The 19,579-nt window shown below is 33.8% G+C and overlaps 1 protein-coding gene across 2 annotated transcripts in view; it reads left to right on the plus strand.

Annotated features, from left to right (window-relative positions):
* The window catches only part of LOC145297637 (WD repeat-containing protein 97-like), a 105,284-nt gene that overhangs the window by 15,192 nt on the left and 70,513 nt on the right, over positions 1 to 19,579 (plus strand). For both annotated transcript variants that reach the window (XM_080143741.1, XM_080143742.1), the window contains exons 3-6: positions 3,019 to 3,168; positions 7,077 to 7,193; positions 12,438 to 12,590; positions 14,492 to 14,615. In XM_080143741.1, the coding sequence (XP_079999867.1) occupies positions 3,019 to 3,168; positions 7,077 to 7,193; positions 12,438 to 12,590; positions 14,492 to 14,615 (544 nt within the window). The remainder of the gene's footprint in view (positions 1 to 3,018; positions 3,169 to 7,076; positions 7,194 to 12,437; positions 12,591 to 14,491; positions 14,616 to 19,579) is intronic.

Here is a 19,579-nt window from a genome sequence, read left to right on the forward strand (position 1 = left end):
TGTTTTCTTGATCTCTTTCATCATTATGGATGTCTTCCTGGTGACCCTGTAGTGCCAGATTCTGCTTAGCGAGAAACCTGATGATGTCCAACAATCTAGCTTTAGTTTCCCACCACTTCTTAGTTTCCTTCTCAATAAGATGTTGCTCCACTTTGTCAACTATGTTTCCTTCAGCAAGTCGGATCTCCAGATCCTTCCTGTTGAGAAACGCTTGAGCAATATTAATTTGACGTAAAATGATTTTTCATTTCAGAGACATTGTAGCATTTTAGAACACTAACCAAAAATTATTATTTTCCTCTGTAAGCTTTTGTTGGGAGGGGGGTCTAAGCGATTGTGCATAGTTTTACAACCTTGCCAGCCAGACTTCGGGTTAGTGAACATTTCTACAATGTTAGAGTAGCCTGGAAATGATGATTATTCATCATTTTAGGTTAAATTAATGTACGAAAGTTTAAATTTAAAAATAATTGTTTGTGCTTTTTTTCCGGCAAGATTTTCAAGATGTCCATATGCAATCGCATAAAACAAAATGAAAGTCGAATAAAACAAACGGAAAATATCATTTTTAGCCAAGGGTGTTAATCTAAAATTTTCACAATATTAGTAAAAAGTATTTCTATTATAATTATCTGTATCTTGTTTTTTGTTTCGTTTTTTTTTTTTTTTTTTTTTTGCATTAAAACAAATCAGTCTACTACATATCTATGACTTTGTTAGTAATAATAACCGGGCAAATCTTTATGATTAGGTTAAACACATGAACATTCTTTGGTAGAGAAAACGTATAGAATAGTTAAGAATACATTCACATCCGTTCTTAAGTTAAGAATTGTTTTCTATATAGTAACTATGTTATTTAGAAAATTGAACAAAAATTTACCTTGAAGTTGCAATTAAAAAAATGATATAAATTTAATATTATTATGTTTTTTTTTTAAATAGCGTTTTTTCGAATTAATATATACTATAATCAGTTGAATTGCCAAGAAAAAGAAGCTTCGTAAACATTAATTAATTTTAAAAAAATTAAAACGATTAAAATTCCATTATTTCAAAATGTTCCGTTACAACATAGATTTTTAATTAATTGTGTTTAATTTTTTTTTTAATATTAAGTTTTAATGTAAACTCTTGTCAGCTATTTTATCTCCAGATTAAAACCGACTTGAAAATATTATTGCAGAAATATTAAGCATTTTGTAGCCCCCCCCCCTCATATTTTGTTTGTCTCTTTTACCGAACAAAAGTATGGAAGCCGAACATGAACATTCAGTAAAACCGTATTAATATTTATAATATTATTGATCATTAAACTGTGTAAATGTTAAAACCTAACAAAATTATAACAAAGATTAATTATTAATTGCAGTCTGAAGAAAATAAACAAAGTTTTAAAAAATCTTCCAGTCGCTTCTGCTTTTCCATAGTTCGTATAGTTAACACAAATCTGACGTCACGGAATCACGCTTTCTTTTTTTCACATTGTTTTGGAGATACCTACAAGATGACAACTGAAATCCGAATAATTCAAATAACGCAAACCATGTTCAAGGGAGGTGTACAAAAATGAAAACAAGAGTAAAATAAAACGAAATGGCAATAAAAACTGAAATGAACTGAATAGAATATCTGAGAAGGGAAAAGAGACTGGTAAACTGTTGATATAGGTTTTATTAACTAACAAATAATACACGTGATGTGATTCTCGTACGGTGTTGTAATGGCAGAAGGGCTTCTTCCGGCCAAGGGGTATAACCCATGTCATTTTATTACTACTAGAAGTTCTTAGAAGGGATAAACCCAAAGGTGCAGGAGGACAAGGATAGTTTAAAACTATAACACAGGTTATTTTGTATTCAATCCAATAGTTTTAGTAATAGTTTTGATGTTTCAAGTTCTTAATATGTTTGCTATTAATGATGTACATATGTTTACATTGATTTCTTGGGGTTTTTTTGTTTTTGTTTTTAGCAGCAAACATATTTGCTTAAACTGTTTTAGAATTTTATTACAGACAAAAAAATTAACTTTGAAGAAACACGTTTTAACGGAATTCCTAATATTTTATTGCTACGTAGATATCACATTTCAATTTTATATAAAATCAAAATTAAATTAAAAGTTTGTATCAGGACAAACTAAATGTTTTATATTATAGAGATTTGTTATTGTGTAAAACATTTCAAATATTAGGAAAAAACAAACAAATATTTGTTTTTTATTTAATAGTTTCCTATGAAGACGGTTTTATCAGCCATCTTGAATTTTAATCAAAACGAGTTTTTATATAGTTTTATCTTCAAATCACTATGAGATTTTTAGTTTAAAAACGACACGAATAAAACCATCAGTATCCTATTTTAAATACCAAACAATTATTGGATTAAAGATGAAATGATTAAAGAGAGAGATTATCACCGCCATATGTCTACCTGTAGTGTGTAACTGTTTCCTTTGAAGTGATTTGTTTATCTGTTTAGACGTGACTTAACCTCAACAACTTTGACGTCAGCAGAAAGACGAGACTTAGTGAACCGGCCTCGCCTTAATGAAGGTCGTGGCTGTGTCAGCTTCCAATAAAGGAGGAGATTTTACAGGGAATATCAAATTCACAAATTGTCCCCAACCTCATGTACATCCTGGTCATATAAAGATGAGGTACAGCGTCTGGCATTCCGAAATGGTTACCCATCTGGTACCAGCTAGGCTACACATCGTTTACCGAGAATTACATACTCATTAGAACTCTCAAATTGGGGCCTAACCATCAAACGTTATTTCAAGACCAGGTTGGTTCAGACAGAGTCTGAGTATATGTTGGAAACTAGAATAGAAAGTAAAAAGAAATTTGTTCATTAAGGTTCCGTGTGCGTGGAACTAATCCTTTGTCAAAGAGTGTTCAAGATACTTTGGGGGGTCATTTTTAGAACTCACATAATGTTTTACATAATTAGTAGAGATTGAAGTCTTTTGTCGACTTTTCTGTATCATTTCATTTTGTCTCACCTCTTTTAGGAATACATCATAATCAGCGACAAGAAGGCACAGTTCTTAACTGAAGATGGCCGGAAGAAGAATGCATACGATTTCAAATTTACCAATATTGTGTATAATATGGAATTGAAACGATTCATTGGATGGACTAAAGATGAGTACCAACTAAACGTAAGGAAATGATTTCTTCATTCAAACAAATACACGTTTGTACATACACCGGCTCTCTGCATAGTTATATATGTATACGTGTTTCAGTGTTTCATGATTCATTAGTATAGCTGAACTTAGTGAATTTGAAACCGAGACACCAGAGACTGAAGCCCGAGTTTGGAGTCCCAGTTTCGAATCTTGCTAGTTTCAATCACACTGAAGAGTCCTAAATTGATGGAACACATATCCGTGTATAATTATATTTAAAGCAAAATATATAGCACTCTCTATATTATTCCACCTTATACTTAGAGACGCCTGCATCCTGTAACACGTAAGGTAAAGTATACTATCATTTTCTGTCTGAAGCCAGATCCACAGCATCTCCAGTTTCTTCTCATTGTGATTAAATCTCTCTCTATTTCTTTCAGTTCTTCTTCTTCTTCTTCTTCTTCTTCTTCTTCTTTCATCAGGGGTTCACGTGAGCACTTGATTAGCGATTGTCTCTTAGGCCCATCTTAGGGCACATCCGAACCAGCCTAGATATCGTTTGCAGACTATTGATGATACCACCTGTTGGCTATTGCAGTCTCCGACTTCTTGGTTGGTAGTCTGATCACCCCATTTAATCACGTGAATGAAGAAAAATAATTCCCACCTAGCATTTAGAGAAAATGCTTTTCTCAATAAATAGATGAATTCATTTAAAGTATAGTAAAATAAACAAATAAATGATATATATATATATACATATATATGTCATATATAACTCGTGTAAACCAGCACGTTCCATATAAAATCAGACAAGGGAGGATAGGATCCGGTAGTCTCCTTCTTCCGTAACCTTGGACTCTGCTATTGGCCAACATTTGGTTGACAATGCATGCTGTGCTGAAAAATATAAAATAGAGTGGTTCGAAGTGTTACGCAGAGCAAACTCCAGAAATCATTTAAAGATTTTGGAGTCTGTCTCTATTGCGGTTCGAAAACCTTCATGCCGGCAAAAGAAGACAACGAAGATATTATTTCTCTTTGGGGAACTTTGACCCTTTTTTCCCTCGTTTCCCTCCCCCCTCGTTGTGTGAAGTTTTAGTCGCTTTTAAACGCCTTATTTTCAGATTAAATCTTTCCTTTAATCGTTTTTTTTTTCTTATTTTTGGCACATCCAAATTCCCCCGTAGTGCTCTTTAATTTCGCCAATAATATTGTTTTGCATGCTATCGATTTTTTCCTGATGAGATGATAGCCGAAAGAGCTCTCGAGAAATTTCCGCACATTCTATTTAAATCGTTATGTGTGTGTGTGTGTGTGTGTGTGTGTGTGTGTGTGTGTGTGTGTGTGTGTGTGTGTGTGTGTTTGCTCCCATAAAATTTTACATGCAGATGTGTAAAAATAATGTTTACAGCAGTATTTTTCCACATGAGGTTACAGTGAGCATAAGAGCCATGGATAATTTCATTAGAAGTTAACTTTGAATTATGTAGGGGACTAGGATATATAAATACCCCAATCCCGTTACAAGAGAATAATGAAACGAATGAGGAATTGAAGGAAACAAAGGCTCAGTTAATGGATAAGATAAACGTGGTTTATTTGCTATTGAAAGAAATGAACGTTTTAGTTACAATATGTCCGCGCGTATGTGGCCAATGTTCGTTGCAGGACTGGGTTGTAGCAAGAAAAGGAAATGTTTTTTCATCTCAAGTTCGGGTCACTATTGTTTGTTCGCGCGTGGGAAGAGGAATAATTGTTGTAGGAAAATTGAGAATGGTAATCCAGCTTGTGTATGCATTGATCAGGAATGACTTATGTAGGGTATTATAATTAAACAAAGCGTACTTATCTTTTCAGACGACGGGGGGGGGGGTAAGTGGCGGCCAGTCGTGCTACTTCGGTGATATGTGTCAGGCTTTTAACTGGAGAGCGACGACTACATTTATCAACCTAGCAGCGCGGCGTTTTTGCCTCCTCTGTTTTTCTTCTTCTTTTTTTGTAGGTCCGGTGGAAGAATGTCCGTGCGTTCACTGACACAGCTGGGCGAATCTCTTTCCTTCTTTTTTTTTCTTCTTCATTTCTTTAGGTCGGGTGGAAGACTGTCCGTGCGTTCACTGACGCAGCTAGGCGAATCTCTCTTCCCTTTTCTTTCTGGTCCCCTCCTTTTAGAGTCGTAAACCGGCTCCCAGCGGCTGTGATAATTTAGGCCTTTATTTTCGGCGGGGAGCTCTGCCATTGGTTCATAATTCTTTTATGGTTTCTTATTTTTCTTTTTCCAAACGGAAGCGATGCGTGGAGCCATGTGCAAACGAAGATTTTTTATTTTGTCTCTTATGCTGGAGACGTTAGCATCCGGTTGGCATGTTCCCACAATTAGAAGTAAAAAAAAAAAGAAAAACAAACAGAAATAAGAAATTAAGAAAGAAAACTGAAAAGTTATTTTTAAAACAATAGCAGGAAAAAAGATACAGAGTGTTCAAGGTTTATTCATCATAAAGCTAGCAAAGTAGATGCATGTATCTATCCTCTCTCTCTCTCTCTCTCTCTCTCTCTCTCTCTCTCTCTGTATATATATATATATATATATATATATATATATATATATATATATATATAGTAATTTATAAAATATATATGGCGATTAAGCTACACTGAATATTCGGCATTTCATCCACTATAGGATTCGTCAGGCTTATGCGCATAAGCCTGACGAATCCTATAGTGGATGAAACGCCGAATATTCAGTGTAGCTTAATCGCCATATATATTTTATAAATTACTAACTAGCTCTACCTACGTATTGAGCACTTTTGAAGTAAATACTTAAAGTTTACGCATAAATCTATACTTTCGTATATTAATTTTATTTGAGTAAATGAAGTAGTTATATATATATGAGAGAGAGAGAAAGCGAGAGCGGTTTTAGGTACAGAATTTGAAAAAACAATTAAATAATAATGATTATAATGCCATTATATATATATATATATATATATATATATATATATATATATAATCATGTAATTAATAGGGGAAGTTTACTAGGTAAATATAAACGTAAGCTTCAGCCCAATAAACGTATTAATGTTTATATTATCCCAACCAAGAGAAAATAGATCAATACGACGGTGAGAAGTTTTTTCCTTAATCCATGAATTTTCAATGACTGGCTCATCTCGTAGTAGCAAAATCGATATGGGTAATTATAAATTTTGCTTATTAGCACATAAATTGAAAATTAAAATTGAAGCGATGGTGTAAAAAAGATACTCAAAATTGAAATACACAATCACTTCAATTTTTTACACCATCGCTTCAATTTTAATTTTCAATTTATACTTACCTATATCGATTTTGCTAATAACATTTACTCCTACGAGACGAGCCATTCATTGAAAATTCATTAAGGAAAAAACTTTAATAATTATTTCTACTCCTTTCTCAAACAATAAATTGTGTTGGAATTATACATAATTTAACTCTAAATTTCCATTTATATTATTGCTCTATTTTGCATATTGAGCTTTTTTTATCTGCTTGGGATCGTCTTATAAATATTGATATAATTATTTATTTTGGTTGTATGTTCGCAGTATTATATAATCTGCAATCCTATGATATTTTAGTATTTCATTTAAATATATATATATATATATATATATCATGTCATTAAGATATATTTAAATTTATAATTTATACTATATATATATATATATATATATATATATATATATATATAATCACTATTTGATTCCTACATTATTTTCATGTATTATTTTATATTACGTTCTATGCAATCAAAAATATACTTCCTTTTAAAAAATAATTCTATTTCGGCTAATTATTAATATGGAGACTCATAAAAAATGATAACAGATATTTGTAGCTTTTGCATCTTAGCATTTGTTTTCTACTTTTTTTTTATCTTGTAGTTGCTGTCAATGCGATTTGAAACTCTTCACACAGTGAATTGTCCAGATAAAATCCAACATGTGGCCTTCAATCCGTGCGTTAATGAACTGGTCTCCGTCTGTGGAACATATTTATGTGTAAGTATCATTTTTCAGCTGCATTCAGGCAATAAAACCTAAATAAAAAACCGAAGTGGAAAAATCGATCCCTAATGATACTCACATGCACATTAGATATATAATTACAATTAAAAAACTTTGGAATACAAACAAACCGAACCCAACAAGTAGCAAAATTCCACACCTTCAGGTGTTTGCCACAAAAGACTTATTTGGGGGAACTATAAAGTGAAGCTCAGTCGAGCACTTACCATGAAAATAATGGTAGAGCAGAGAGAGACTGCCAACATCTTTTCTATAAGGCAGAGAGGAGAAAAAGACATCACCCACTACATGTCAAAATCAGTTTTGTATCCTGTCGCGACAGGAGAGGATGCTCTGAGCAATCCCGCCCTAATGTGGCAACAATATTCCGTCTTATGATATACTTGCTCTTATACAGGTAGAGGATTGCATCGGCAGTTAGATATTTACTAGAGTAGTAGAATGATTCAACCATTTTCCTGGCGATCTTGGCAATGGATTGAAAGTCAGTTCCAGAAGCTTGTCAAAACACTGTGCTTCCCCAAGACGAGAGCCAATTTCAATTAAGACCAGGTGGGGGTCAGAGCTTTATGATGGAAAGTGAGAAACTTGATTTTAGATACAATAAAATAAACTAGCCACCTTTTTTCACCCATTGCATCACATATTCAAGGTATATATATATATATATATATATATATATATATATATATATATATATATATATATATATATATATATAGAAGAACACAATTTAAAACTGTAAATTATACTTTACAAAAATTTATTGTTTGACAGGATACTCAAAACAGAAATATTAAGATTTCCTTAATCCACAGAGTTTCAAAGAATGCGTTCTTCTCATCAGTTTTTTTGTGTGGTTGGGATTACTATATAAATATTAATATTTATATTTGCTAAAAGTTTACAGAAGCTTTTGGCTTGTACTTCTTGATTTATATATATATATATATATATATAATAAAAAATACTAATAACGAACAAGATAAATGCAACTGTAGATACCGCACACTTTGCCCACTTCAAAATAAATGTCTAACCAAAAGCATAGTTTACCAGGTCACAATATTTGCGAAAGAAAACCCGAATAACAAGAAATATTACGTAGGTATGACTTCCTTAGATTTCAAAACTCGATATTATGACCACAAAAGTACATTCAATAATAAAAACACTGTAAAACAAATACTGGGAACTCAAGGAAAGTTGACGTTCGCAGGTAGTCGAATGGAAAATAGTAAGACAAGCAAACACATGTAGAGACCTAGACGATCCATGTAGATTATGCCTTCATGAAAGATTTGCTATCCTATACTTTAAAGAACCCCAACATCTATTAAACTGTAGGAGAGAAATAGCGAACAACTGTGTTCACAGGATAAAATTTATTCTAGGATAGAGATACAAAATAATTTTAAAACTAGCAAAAACTATAGAAAATAAACAAATAAAAAATGAATAAATAAATAAATAACATGCATATACATAAACTATCAAACATAAAATAAAAATTACAATTAAATTTACAAAATGATCCAAGATGGTAAAACTAAAGTATATTATAAATATTAAAGAATTAATATTTATAAAGTAATCTCAACCAGATGTAAAAGCTCGATAAAACCAAATAGGAGATAGAGATTATAATAACAGCGGTGTTAAACGCATATCTTATTTTTCTTTTATTAATATTATTGGAATTTTTCCCCTTTTCTTTGTACATATTTGTGCATTATTCCACAGATTTCGGCCTTTTGGATTATTTTGGACCATCTTCCAATTACGTTATTTCCTTGGATTTTACTTGTGCGAATCGAAATTTAATTAACTTTCCTGGATTTACATTTTTGGATTTTACAATCATTGGATACTTTACCTTTCATCAGACTATCCATTCACGTAAAATCACCCTTTTCTTCACCATATTCCTTTTGCTTCACTTTTTGTTATCAAGTAAGATCTTTGACTTACTTGCAGTTTCATCAAATACTTTTGTATGCAAAATCCGATCCCACATTTTGCTAATTCCTACCCTCTGATGAGAAGGAAAGTATTTCTTCAAAACTCCGTGGATTAAGGACTATCCACTTATTAAGTGTTTCCTTTTCAGATTAAATATGTTTTTAACTCTTTTTCAAAGTGTTTTTAAAATGTTTTATTAACTATTTGCTCTTATATATATATATATATATATATATATATATATATATATATATATAAACTAACATATAAAAAAAAACTTACCCTAGATTTAAAACAGGTCAAGACACTAGATATCTACACTAAATAGCTCACACAAATGAACGGGTCAACCGGAGGTCAAATTGGCTTTTGTCCTGTAAGTGCCTGCTCATTGGCTGATTAGGAAGGACGCAGTGGATACTAGAAAGCTTATTGGCTAACTAAAAACTCAATAGAAGGTGTGTATATAAAAACGCAAGACAACCACAAAATTCTCGCATAAGCCTGAAGAATCCTATATATAGGTTCGATCCTTGTCAATAAAAGTCTAGCTATACTGATGTGGAGTAAACTCCAAAACATGCATGCATATAGATGACTTACTTTTATGCACGAAGTAATTATTAATTAATAATTACTATATATATATATATATATATATATATATATATATATATATATATATATATATATAAAAACGAATATAATTCGATATCAAGTTGATATTTATTAATATGAAAGAGGTAAATCATAAAGGTTGATGCGCATCCAATAGTGCTTAATACATTTTCTGCAGAGCTACACATTATTATTAAAAAATATAAAATTTGAAATTGAATTGCTACATAAAAGTTATTTTTTATCTCCTCTCATCATATAATAAAAAGAATAAATTGTAAATATAGTATGTATTATTCATCTGACATATACAAAAATCTTGTCAGATTTTAAATGTCGGACCTAAATAGCATTTAAGCTGACATACAAAACTTTGTATTAGTCCAATAATTGGGACTAGTGTGCTCATCTTGAATGTTATTCTTACATTTCATCTGCAGTAATCTCTGATATCTTTCAGGTGCATTCTGAAAGCGATGAAGTCATTGAAGGCCGATTTGGCATCATCTCGGCTTTTGAAGCATTTTTCACGCAAGAAGTTGTCGAGATGCTTGAAAAAATGATAATCAGTTAGCGAGAGGTTTGGTGAATATGGCGGATGAGGCAGAGTCCTGTAGCCCAATTTATTCAGCTTCTTCTTGAGCAACATGCTGGCAAGCATTGTCATAGAGGAGAATTTGTCCCTTCATATTAACCAATCTCGGGCACATATGTCAGAGCTTATGATGCATTTCATCATTTTTTCGGTAGTACTTCTCTGCCGTAATCGTTTTGCCCGGATTCAAGAAGCTGTGATGGATGAGACCAGTCACAAAATACTGAACAATCACTATAACCTTTTTTGCGGTCACGGGAAGTGTTGTGGAGCTTCTCTAGCATTCAATCACTATGCCAAACATCGCCAGTTGTCGTAGAGGATCCACTTCTCATCACACATCACAATCCGTTCAAGAAATTGGTCATTTTTGTTGTGCAGAAGGAGCGTAGATGACACCTCAAAACAACTATTTTTTAATTATCGTTCAATTTCATGCGGCACTCATTTATCCAACTTTTTTTACTTCCCTATTTGTTTTAAATGGCGAAATACTGTTGAGTTGTCGACCTCGAGTTCAACAGCAATTCCTTGAGTGCTTTTGCAAGGATCAGCTTCAATTAACGTTTTCAAATGTCTGTTAGCAACTGCAGTCCACTGACTGCAACCATTTTCATCTTCGATGCTCTTGTTATCACTGCGAAATTTGTTGTACCACATGTTCAGTAGTGATTCCTGGGCCAAATGCATCATTGATAGCACAAGCTTTTTCCGACAGATTTTCAACCTAGTTTTAACTGGAACAAGAAAATCGTGCAGATTTGAATTTTGTCCATGCTGTCAAAAAGCCTGCAAAAAAAATGAATGAAGAGATTGAGAATGGAAGCGAATAATATAATTCGATAGAGCAAAAAACGCGCTCCAAAATGATATATAACATGGCTGTATATATCAATGAATTAATTCAGAAACCATATATAAAAGTAACATATGTAAGAAAACGATATTGATTTTGCACCAGCCTAATAAGATTCCTCTTTTTCTCTATTTGGAGATTTTACTCTTTGCTTAACTGAATTGTGTATATTTATTTTCCTATGTTTTAGGTCAAAGATTCTCGACACAGGATAAATTTACCCCTAGAGGGTAAAAAATTATATAGTCGGAAGTAAATGACAGAAGTACCTGAAAATTTACAAATAATTATTTCTTTTCAGAATTTTGTCATGTCTTATAAACGTAATACAAATTAACTTCGTAATTTTCTATTTAGAAAAAAGTTTGATTTTCTTCATTTTTGTGATACGAATATATAATACTAGTTTTATACAAAACCTAAAATCCTAAACAATAAAAAGTTTCTTGTGAAGTTTTTTTGTTTTTCTGTCACTTTATGATGTCTGTGGATTTTTTGTATGGGAGTAGGGGACAAATGGAGAAATATATAAAGTCGAGGGGGTTAATAATGGAGAAGGTATTTAATTCTCTCCCAATGCAAGAATTTAGACACCCAGATCGGATAATGGGATTGAGAAATCAGTGCCCACGAGATGGGGCAATCTGACCTGCAAAAAGTGAGAAGGTAAAACCGGGGTTAATGGACCTGCTAGAACCACATAGGGCCAGAGGCATACCTCAATGGGAAACAAGTCATCTCAACAATGGTATAGACCAAAGGTTCTCAACTAGGAGTAAAAAAAATGGTATAGTCAGGGGTAAATTATTAAAACAAAACCTAACCTAAAATCCTAATTTAATTTCTATCACTTTATAATGGCTATGGATTTTTTGTAAAGGTTATAAATGGAGAAATACATAAAGCCGAGGGGTCAGTGTTGGAGGAAAGGTTGTGAGTGGCTGTTTTGGGCAAAAAGCTGCCCAAAACTGAATTTTAGTCCAGCTACTAATATTATTTAGCAGCAGTAGTATCGGTATTAGTAGGTATAGTAGTTATAGCAGTTATAGTACTTATTGTAGTAGTATAGACTGTTATCTTTTATGACCTGGTAAGTCTTGTGCACTTACATTGAGTATTTTTGGAGCCTATACATGACAGACAGACAGACAATCCTTAATGTTAATATAGATTATTGATCTTTCAGGTTTGGATATTTCAGCACGGTTCCAAGATTTTAGTCCTTAAACACAAAATAAAAATAACGAAAATCATGACAGATATTTTCTCAGGAATTGTCATCCAGAAAAGCGCCAGTCAACAGCAGAAATGTTTCTTGTCCAGAGATGTTGATGTTTATGTAAGAACATATTTCCTGTTGTTTTTTTTTTTTTTTTCAATTTTTTTCCTTTTTGTAAAATAATTATAGTTTCAGAAAATTTTCATTGGATATAAATTATAATTATAATTGCAAACGAGCATGAGAGATGCAACGTAAACATCTAGAAAGGTCTAAGGTGTTCGATCACTACTGTTTTCATTGCATCCTTCATGTTCACTGGCAACAGTTCATCTAAAATGCGAGCGTTTAATTTTGTTGCAACATATCCTTTCAACAACAAGCTCTCAAGACATCTTTGCTGGTTTGATCATGTTCTTCATTGTCACCCAGATGATTTGATCCACAATGACATTGAACCAACTCTTCCTAAGTTTGAGAAAAACGACATGGAGTCCAGCTGAAAACCTGGCTGAGAATGATGAAACAGGATACTGAACTGATCCTGGACCCTCGTCTCTATGGAGTTCGCTGCTGGAACTATGATTGGCTAAGACATGTGTCTGCTACTGCATTCGCTCATGATGCAGTAAATTCTCTTGCTGGATCGGGCCAAAACACTCCAGGATGAAAACCGAAAAAATTATAATTCTACAATATCAAAGAAAAAGTATGTGATATATATAAAAAAAAATATGCACTTCTTGTTGAGTATAAAAGACAACCAGAATTATGTGCTGTGTAACATGATGATTGCAACGTCTTGTCAGACGAGTGCCACTCCCTCAGACATTTAAAATCCATGAGCCCAAATGCCTGAGGAAGTATCTATACAAATATGATCTTACAGAGTCTTAGCTTTGTACGACAGCTAAGTCTCTCTCTCAGTTCAAAATGTTGAGATCCAGCAACAAGCAAGAGCAAGATAGCCAGCAACAAATTAAACTGCAGACCAGCTTAATGTGGGTAATGGTCTTCCGCTTTATGGTTTTTTAAATCAGAGATTTGCTTCTCCTAGAAAGGTTGCCTTCACCATGGCTTACGGGAGCCCTCTCCACCCCAATACACATATACACACACACAAATATACACGGTGCTAGATGGCCGTTGACCCAGAAAAAGAGTTCATTCGCCCTTTGGAAGGTCTTGTTTTTAATCCTTCAGGGAGACTAGCCGCACTCCTCACCAAACAAGTCTGGTGGGGGAACCAGTTTAGTCGCCGGTGACCCCACCATGAGGCAGGTAGTACTGGGTTACATGGTACCAGTAGCACATGACATGACCTGACATACATACATACATACATGCATACATACATATATATATGTATATATATATATATATATATATCAGATATAAAAATCAGAAGTGAAAGACTGATTAACTGTTGTTTATTTTTGTTTTTTGTCTTTATTGTTTTTTATTTATTTTTTATTTTTTGCTGACATTTGAAAAAAATTGAATAAAAGAGAAAAAGAAACAAAACGAAACGGTTCTGATTACTTTTTTTGTTTGATCGGGGAAGGGGTGGGGAAAATTCCCCAAATCTGGAGAAATCGGATTGATAAAAATAACAGATTTGGTGTTTCTTGACTTAATTATACAAGCTAAAAAATCTCGTGAAACTCTGATAAAATCTGCTAAAAAAAAACTACTAAAATCTATAAATATGATTCTAATTTTATGAAAACTTGTGTAGAAAAGTAATATTTAAAAGTTTAACACAAAAAAACTAGTAGTTTACATTTTATTAAAGAATTTCACATTTCACGACTGGACAAGTTGGATCACGACTTTTTTTTAGATTTAAACACAAAACTGCCAAGGAGGATAACATGAAAAACAAAGAAAAAATAATTATTATCTTGATATTAATAAGACGATTCATGGGACAAATGTATATTCTGAAAAAAAAAAATCACTTTTTTTCCGAAATGAAAATACTACTGAGAAATAAAGTTCTTCTTTTTTTATATTTGTAGGTTTTCCAGGTGCGGTCGGCGAAATTCTTACTACATAAAAAAGATCTTCATCAACAGAAAATATCCGCCATGACCTTCTTCGATCCTTTCAAAATACTCGTTACAGGATCTCTTGATGGATGCAGTAAGTCGACCGATTCTATTTGGAAGTCTACAAACATGAGATCTTTCCTCTTGAGATAGGAATCTATTGTGAATGTCTTTTATTCCTTACCTGGGTATCTATAGTTAAGGTCCTTTTCTTTAGATGGACATCTATGACTAAGGTTTTTGTTTCTCGTGTGGCCATCTGTGGTTAAGGCTTTTCTTATATGTAAATCTATAGTTAGGATATTTTGGAAGTGCACAAACATTAGCTCTTTGTTTATTACATGGAAATTTATAGTTAAGGTATTTCTTCCTTACATGGGTATTTAGAATTATGGGTTTTGTTCCATATATGGTCATTTATAGTCCTTGTTCCTTATAGGTGTAACCATTGAGAATTTGTTCATTAACATCTGGAATAGAGGAGAAATATTGTTGGGAATTCCGGTACTCTTGCATACTTTGACCCGAATTCTCATGATTTCCCGTCAAGCCCGGATCGGGCGAGACTTGCAATCAGCGGTGTCAGCCGAGCGTTGTTCAAATGTTGAAACGCTAATTCGTCTTTAAAAAGGTGTTTTTTTTTTTTAATGGTTTTAGTAATTTTGTAATTTATGATTAGTTATTTTTAATGATTTATTTATTTTGAAATTTTTTTTTTTTTGTACTTCAATTTCTGGGAGTCAATGAAAAAGCAATATGCTAATGAAAGCAGACGACATTCGAATTGGAAGAAATCGACTGAACCCCAAAAAAGCTGTCAAACTCGTCAAACAGAAAAATGACAGGCAAGGAAATAAATCTAGAAAAACAAATGGAAAGGCCGATGCAGACAATCTTATATTGTCAAGAAAAGAAATTGCTTTCCCAAAGAATGAGGTGCACCAATTGTAAATGTTTACTAAAAAAAAAAAATCGTGCATAAAGGATGGCTTCTCCTGGCGGTGTACCAATGGACAATGTAGACAATGGGTATCATTGCACACAGGATCGTTAACTTTCTGAGAGAAATTTGTCGGGAGTATTTCCTGAGGAATCCCCGGCAGATAGGAGGCCCAGGGCACACTGTAGAAATTGATGAATCTCTATTCAACCGAAGAAAACATAACATAGGGAGAATCCTTGAACCGCTCTGGGTCTTTGGTGGCTATGACATCACCGACAAGGAGGTTTTTTTTGGTCACCATGCCAAATCAAAACGCCAAAACCCTCCTTCCAATAATAAAAAAATATATCCTGCCGGGTTGGAAGGTCTATAACAAAGTAGAAGGATTAACAGTCGACCGAAGTAAAAGATTGATAAGGAAATATCCTCATCTCAAGAAAGTTTTTTGGGGTTTTTTTTTACATGGGGGTCACCACTTATCAAGGCTCGAAGGCCACTCGGGGATAAGGGTTATTGCGTGTATAGTAATCAATGAGATAGTATTGTAGTAATCATTAGTATTGGAGATTTGATAGTGTCTTACTTAAGGGAGCGGTTTGTCAGGAATTTGTTTATGTTGGACTTGAAGATATCCAAGTTGTAGTCAGGTGGGAAACGGGCAAATGAAAGAGAGTTCCACAGTCATGCACTTCTGAGAAAGAAGCTCTGCTCATGGAATCTACGTTTGGATTTAGGCACAGATAAAGAGTGGGGAAAATTATTGACAGTAGTTTCAACCAGACGGATGTTTCTCATGAAAGATTGGCGAGGGGGGGGATGAGAGATTGGAGCTCAGACAAGCACTTGCCATGGAAATAACAATAAAACAAAGACAGGCTCGCAATGTCCCTTCTGTGGGAGAGAAGCTGCAGGGAAGAGAAAAGGGCATCCCCCACTAAACCACAAAGTCTATTTTATACTCTGTCAAGGTAGGATAGGCTGTTTTTAGCAGCTCCTGCCCAGATGTGACAGCAGTACTCCATCCTTGGATGTACTTGGCTTTTATATAGATAGAGAATTGCATCAGTAGTGAGATATCTTCTGGAGCGGTAGAAGGATCCCACCATTTTCCCAGCGTCCTTGGCAACATACCTGATATACGTGTTCCATTTCAAATCAGGAGTAAAGGTCAAACCCAGAAGCTTGTCAAAACATGGAGCCTCCCCAAGACGAGCCGTCCATTTCAATGGATGCCAGATAGGGATCAGAGCGTTGATGATGTAAAGATAGAAGCTTGGTTTTGGATGCATTAAAAGTGACCAGCCACCTCTTCCCCCATTGTACCATGCTCTCAAGATCAGAGGAGAGAGAATCAAAGAGAACTTTGTCATTTACGGCCTTTGATGTGTTGCCATAGATGGTTGTGTCATCAGCATAGATGTCAACGAATGATTTAAGCATGTGTTTTGGGAGATCATTGATGTAGATCAGGAAGAGAGTTGGACCAAGGATGGACCCCTGACGGACTCCAGCATTAATACTGTGGGCCTCTGATTTCTGCCCATCAAGCACTACTCTTATGAACCTATCGGAGAGAAATGATTTAATGATTGAGTAAACATTTCCAGTGATACCGTTGCTGGAAATCTTGTGAAGTAGGCCCTTATGCCATACTTTATCGAAGGCCTTTGATATGTCAAGAGCAATTGCCTTGGAAAGGAAGCCTTTGTCAAGAGATTCACTAATCTTATGAGATATAACCGTTAGCACATCTGCTGTAGATCTTGCATAGCGGAAACCATATTGCATGTCACTAAGAAGGATGTTTCTGTTGAGATGGTTGACTACTTTATTTAATATGGATTCCAACAACTTACTCATGACACACAGGAGACTTATTGGTCTGTAGTGAGAGGGAGATGACTTCACCTGAATTCTTAAATACAGGGCATACTGATGAGGTTTTCCAGGGTGTTGGAAAGCACTTCTCCTTAAGGCAACGCTTAAACAGTTTTGTAAGTGTGGGGGCAAGTTCTGGTTGGAGCTTTTTCAGGACTATAACTGGAATGCCCTCAGGGCCAGTTGCTTTACTGGAATCAAGGTTCTTGATTAGCTTGGCGACCTCACGCACAGATATTTGTATGTTGCATAGAGTGTTGTCTGTTATAGGAGGAAATACAGGGAGTTGATGGTCATTGTCGCATAGAGTAGAATGAGCTGCAAAGTTCTTGGCAAATAGTCTTGCCTTGTCTGATGCTGACGAGATGACCTCAGGTCCATTGATGGTAGTTGGGATAGAACGCACGCTTCTGTTCAAGATCCTGTTTGCTATTTGCCAACTGGTGGGAACCAAGCCACTGCTCAGCTGCTTTGGATTTAACGGACTGAGCATATAGCTCTCTTGCATTTTTTCTCACTCTTTTACAGTGGTTGCTGGCAGTCCTGAAGGCAGCTTTAGTCTCAGTACATCTATTACGTTGGTAGCTATGGAAAAAGTGATTTCTGTGCGTGATGGCAGCAGCACATTCAGGGGAGAACCATGGCGGGCTGTTAAGTTTTTGTTGGAATTTTTTGGGGTGGTATGAATCGGTCTATGCCTACAATTAACCATTCGGTCAGGTCTGATACTATAGAGGACACATCCTTTTTAACATGGAATTCAGAGGAAGGTCAGATATGAATGTACGGCAAGTTCTTCCGCCGGCAATTAATAACTGTAAAAAAAAAAAAACATGTGTTTCTATTTCTGTGTAATCCCCCACCCCACCTAAAAAAAACAAGAAAAAAACAACCTGACTGAACAAAATGTCTTGAAAATAAAATAAAAAACAAGAAAAAAAAATACGGTTAAAGGAAAACAAAAAAAAATTGTACTTATACCTAACATTTATATACGGGTAAACAACCTTTTCTTGCAGATATTTAAATAACTTTCTGTTGATAAATATTTTGCAAAAAAATAAATAAATAAATACTAAAATAAATTAAATAAACATATTTGCTTTTTTCAAGGTAGTTTTTTTTGTTATTTTTTGATAATTTGCATTTGTTTTTTGTTTTTTTCGGTTTGTTTTGCTTTTTTCCTTAGTCTGCATCTATTACGAGGATTTCCGGTCTCGCCCGATCCGGGCTTGATGGGAAATCACGAGAATTCGGGTCAAATTATGTAAGAGTACCGGAATTCCAAGTAAGCACATTAACTTGTTGAATAATAATTTACTTGGCATGAAAATAATTCATTGAATAAAACCACAAAATTTAAAGGGGGGTTAGAGCAATTTTCTGTAGAGAAGAGTGTATTTTAATGTTATAGTAAAAATGCTAATTTAATTAAAATACATGAAAAGAATAATGCTCGTTGTAAACCCAATATTTTGCTGATGAGGAAACTGTTTTCATAAAACACTATATCCTTAAATTATTGTCCTTGGCTCAATGTCTGTCACAATAAAAAAAAACATTGCTTCCGAAACGATCGTACAATCTATTGGCTTTGTTGGGCTCCTTCTTATGAAACGGATTTTTAATTTTTAATTTTTAATTTTAATTTTGAATTATAAATTATCAATCACCAAGTAGCTCTAGGATATTTGTCTCTCTCTCTCTCTCTCTCTCTCTCTCTCTCTCTCTCTATATATATATATATATATATATATATATATATATATATATATATATATATATAAGAGCAAATAGTTAATAAAACATGTTAAAAACACTTTGTAAAAGAGTTAAAAACATATTTAATTTGAAAAGGAAACACTAAATAAATGGATAGTCCTTAATCCGCGGAGTTTCGAAGAAATACTTTCCTTCTCATCAGAGGGTAGGATTTAGCAAAATGCGGGATCGGATTTTGCTTGCAAAAGTATTTCATTAAACTACAAGTAAGTCAAAGATCTTACTTGATAACAAAAAGTGAATCAAAGGAGTAGGGTGAAGAAAAAAATGATTTCACGGGAATGGATAGTCTGGGGAAAGGTAAAGTATCCCATGGCGATAAAATCTAAAATGCAAATTTTAACTTTTATTATATATATATATATATATATATATATATATATATATATATATATATATATATATATAGTCTTGGAAGTTTTTCGACCTTCAAAACATGTTAAAAAACTTTAATC

This window comes from Euprymna scolopes, chromosome 18, assembly GCF_053919585.1.
Source record: "Euprymna scolopes isolate OS-2025 chromosome 18, ASM5391958v1, whole genome shotgun sequence".
In the NCBI taxonomy this organism is placed as follows: Eukaryota; Metazoa; Mollusca; class Cephalopoda; order Sepiida; family Sepiolidae; genus Euprymna; species Euprymna scolopes.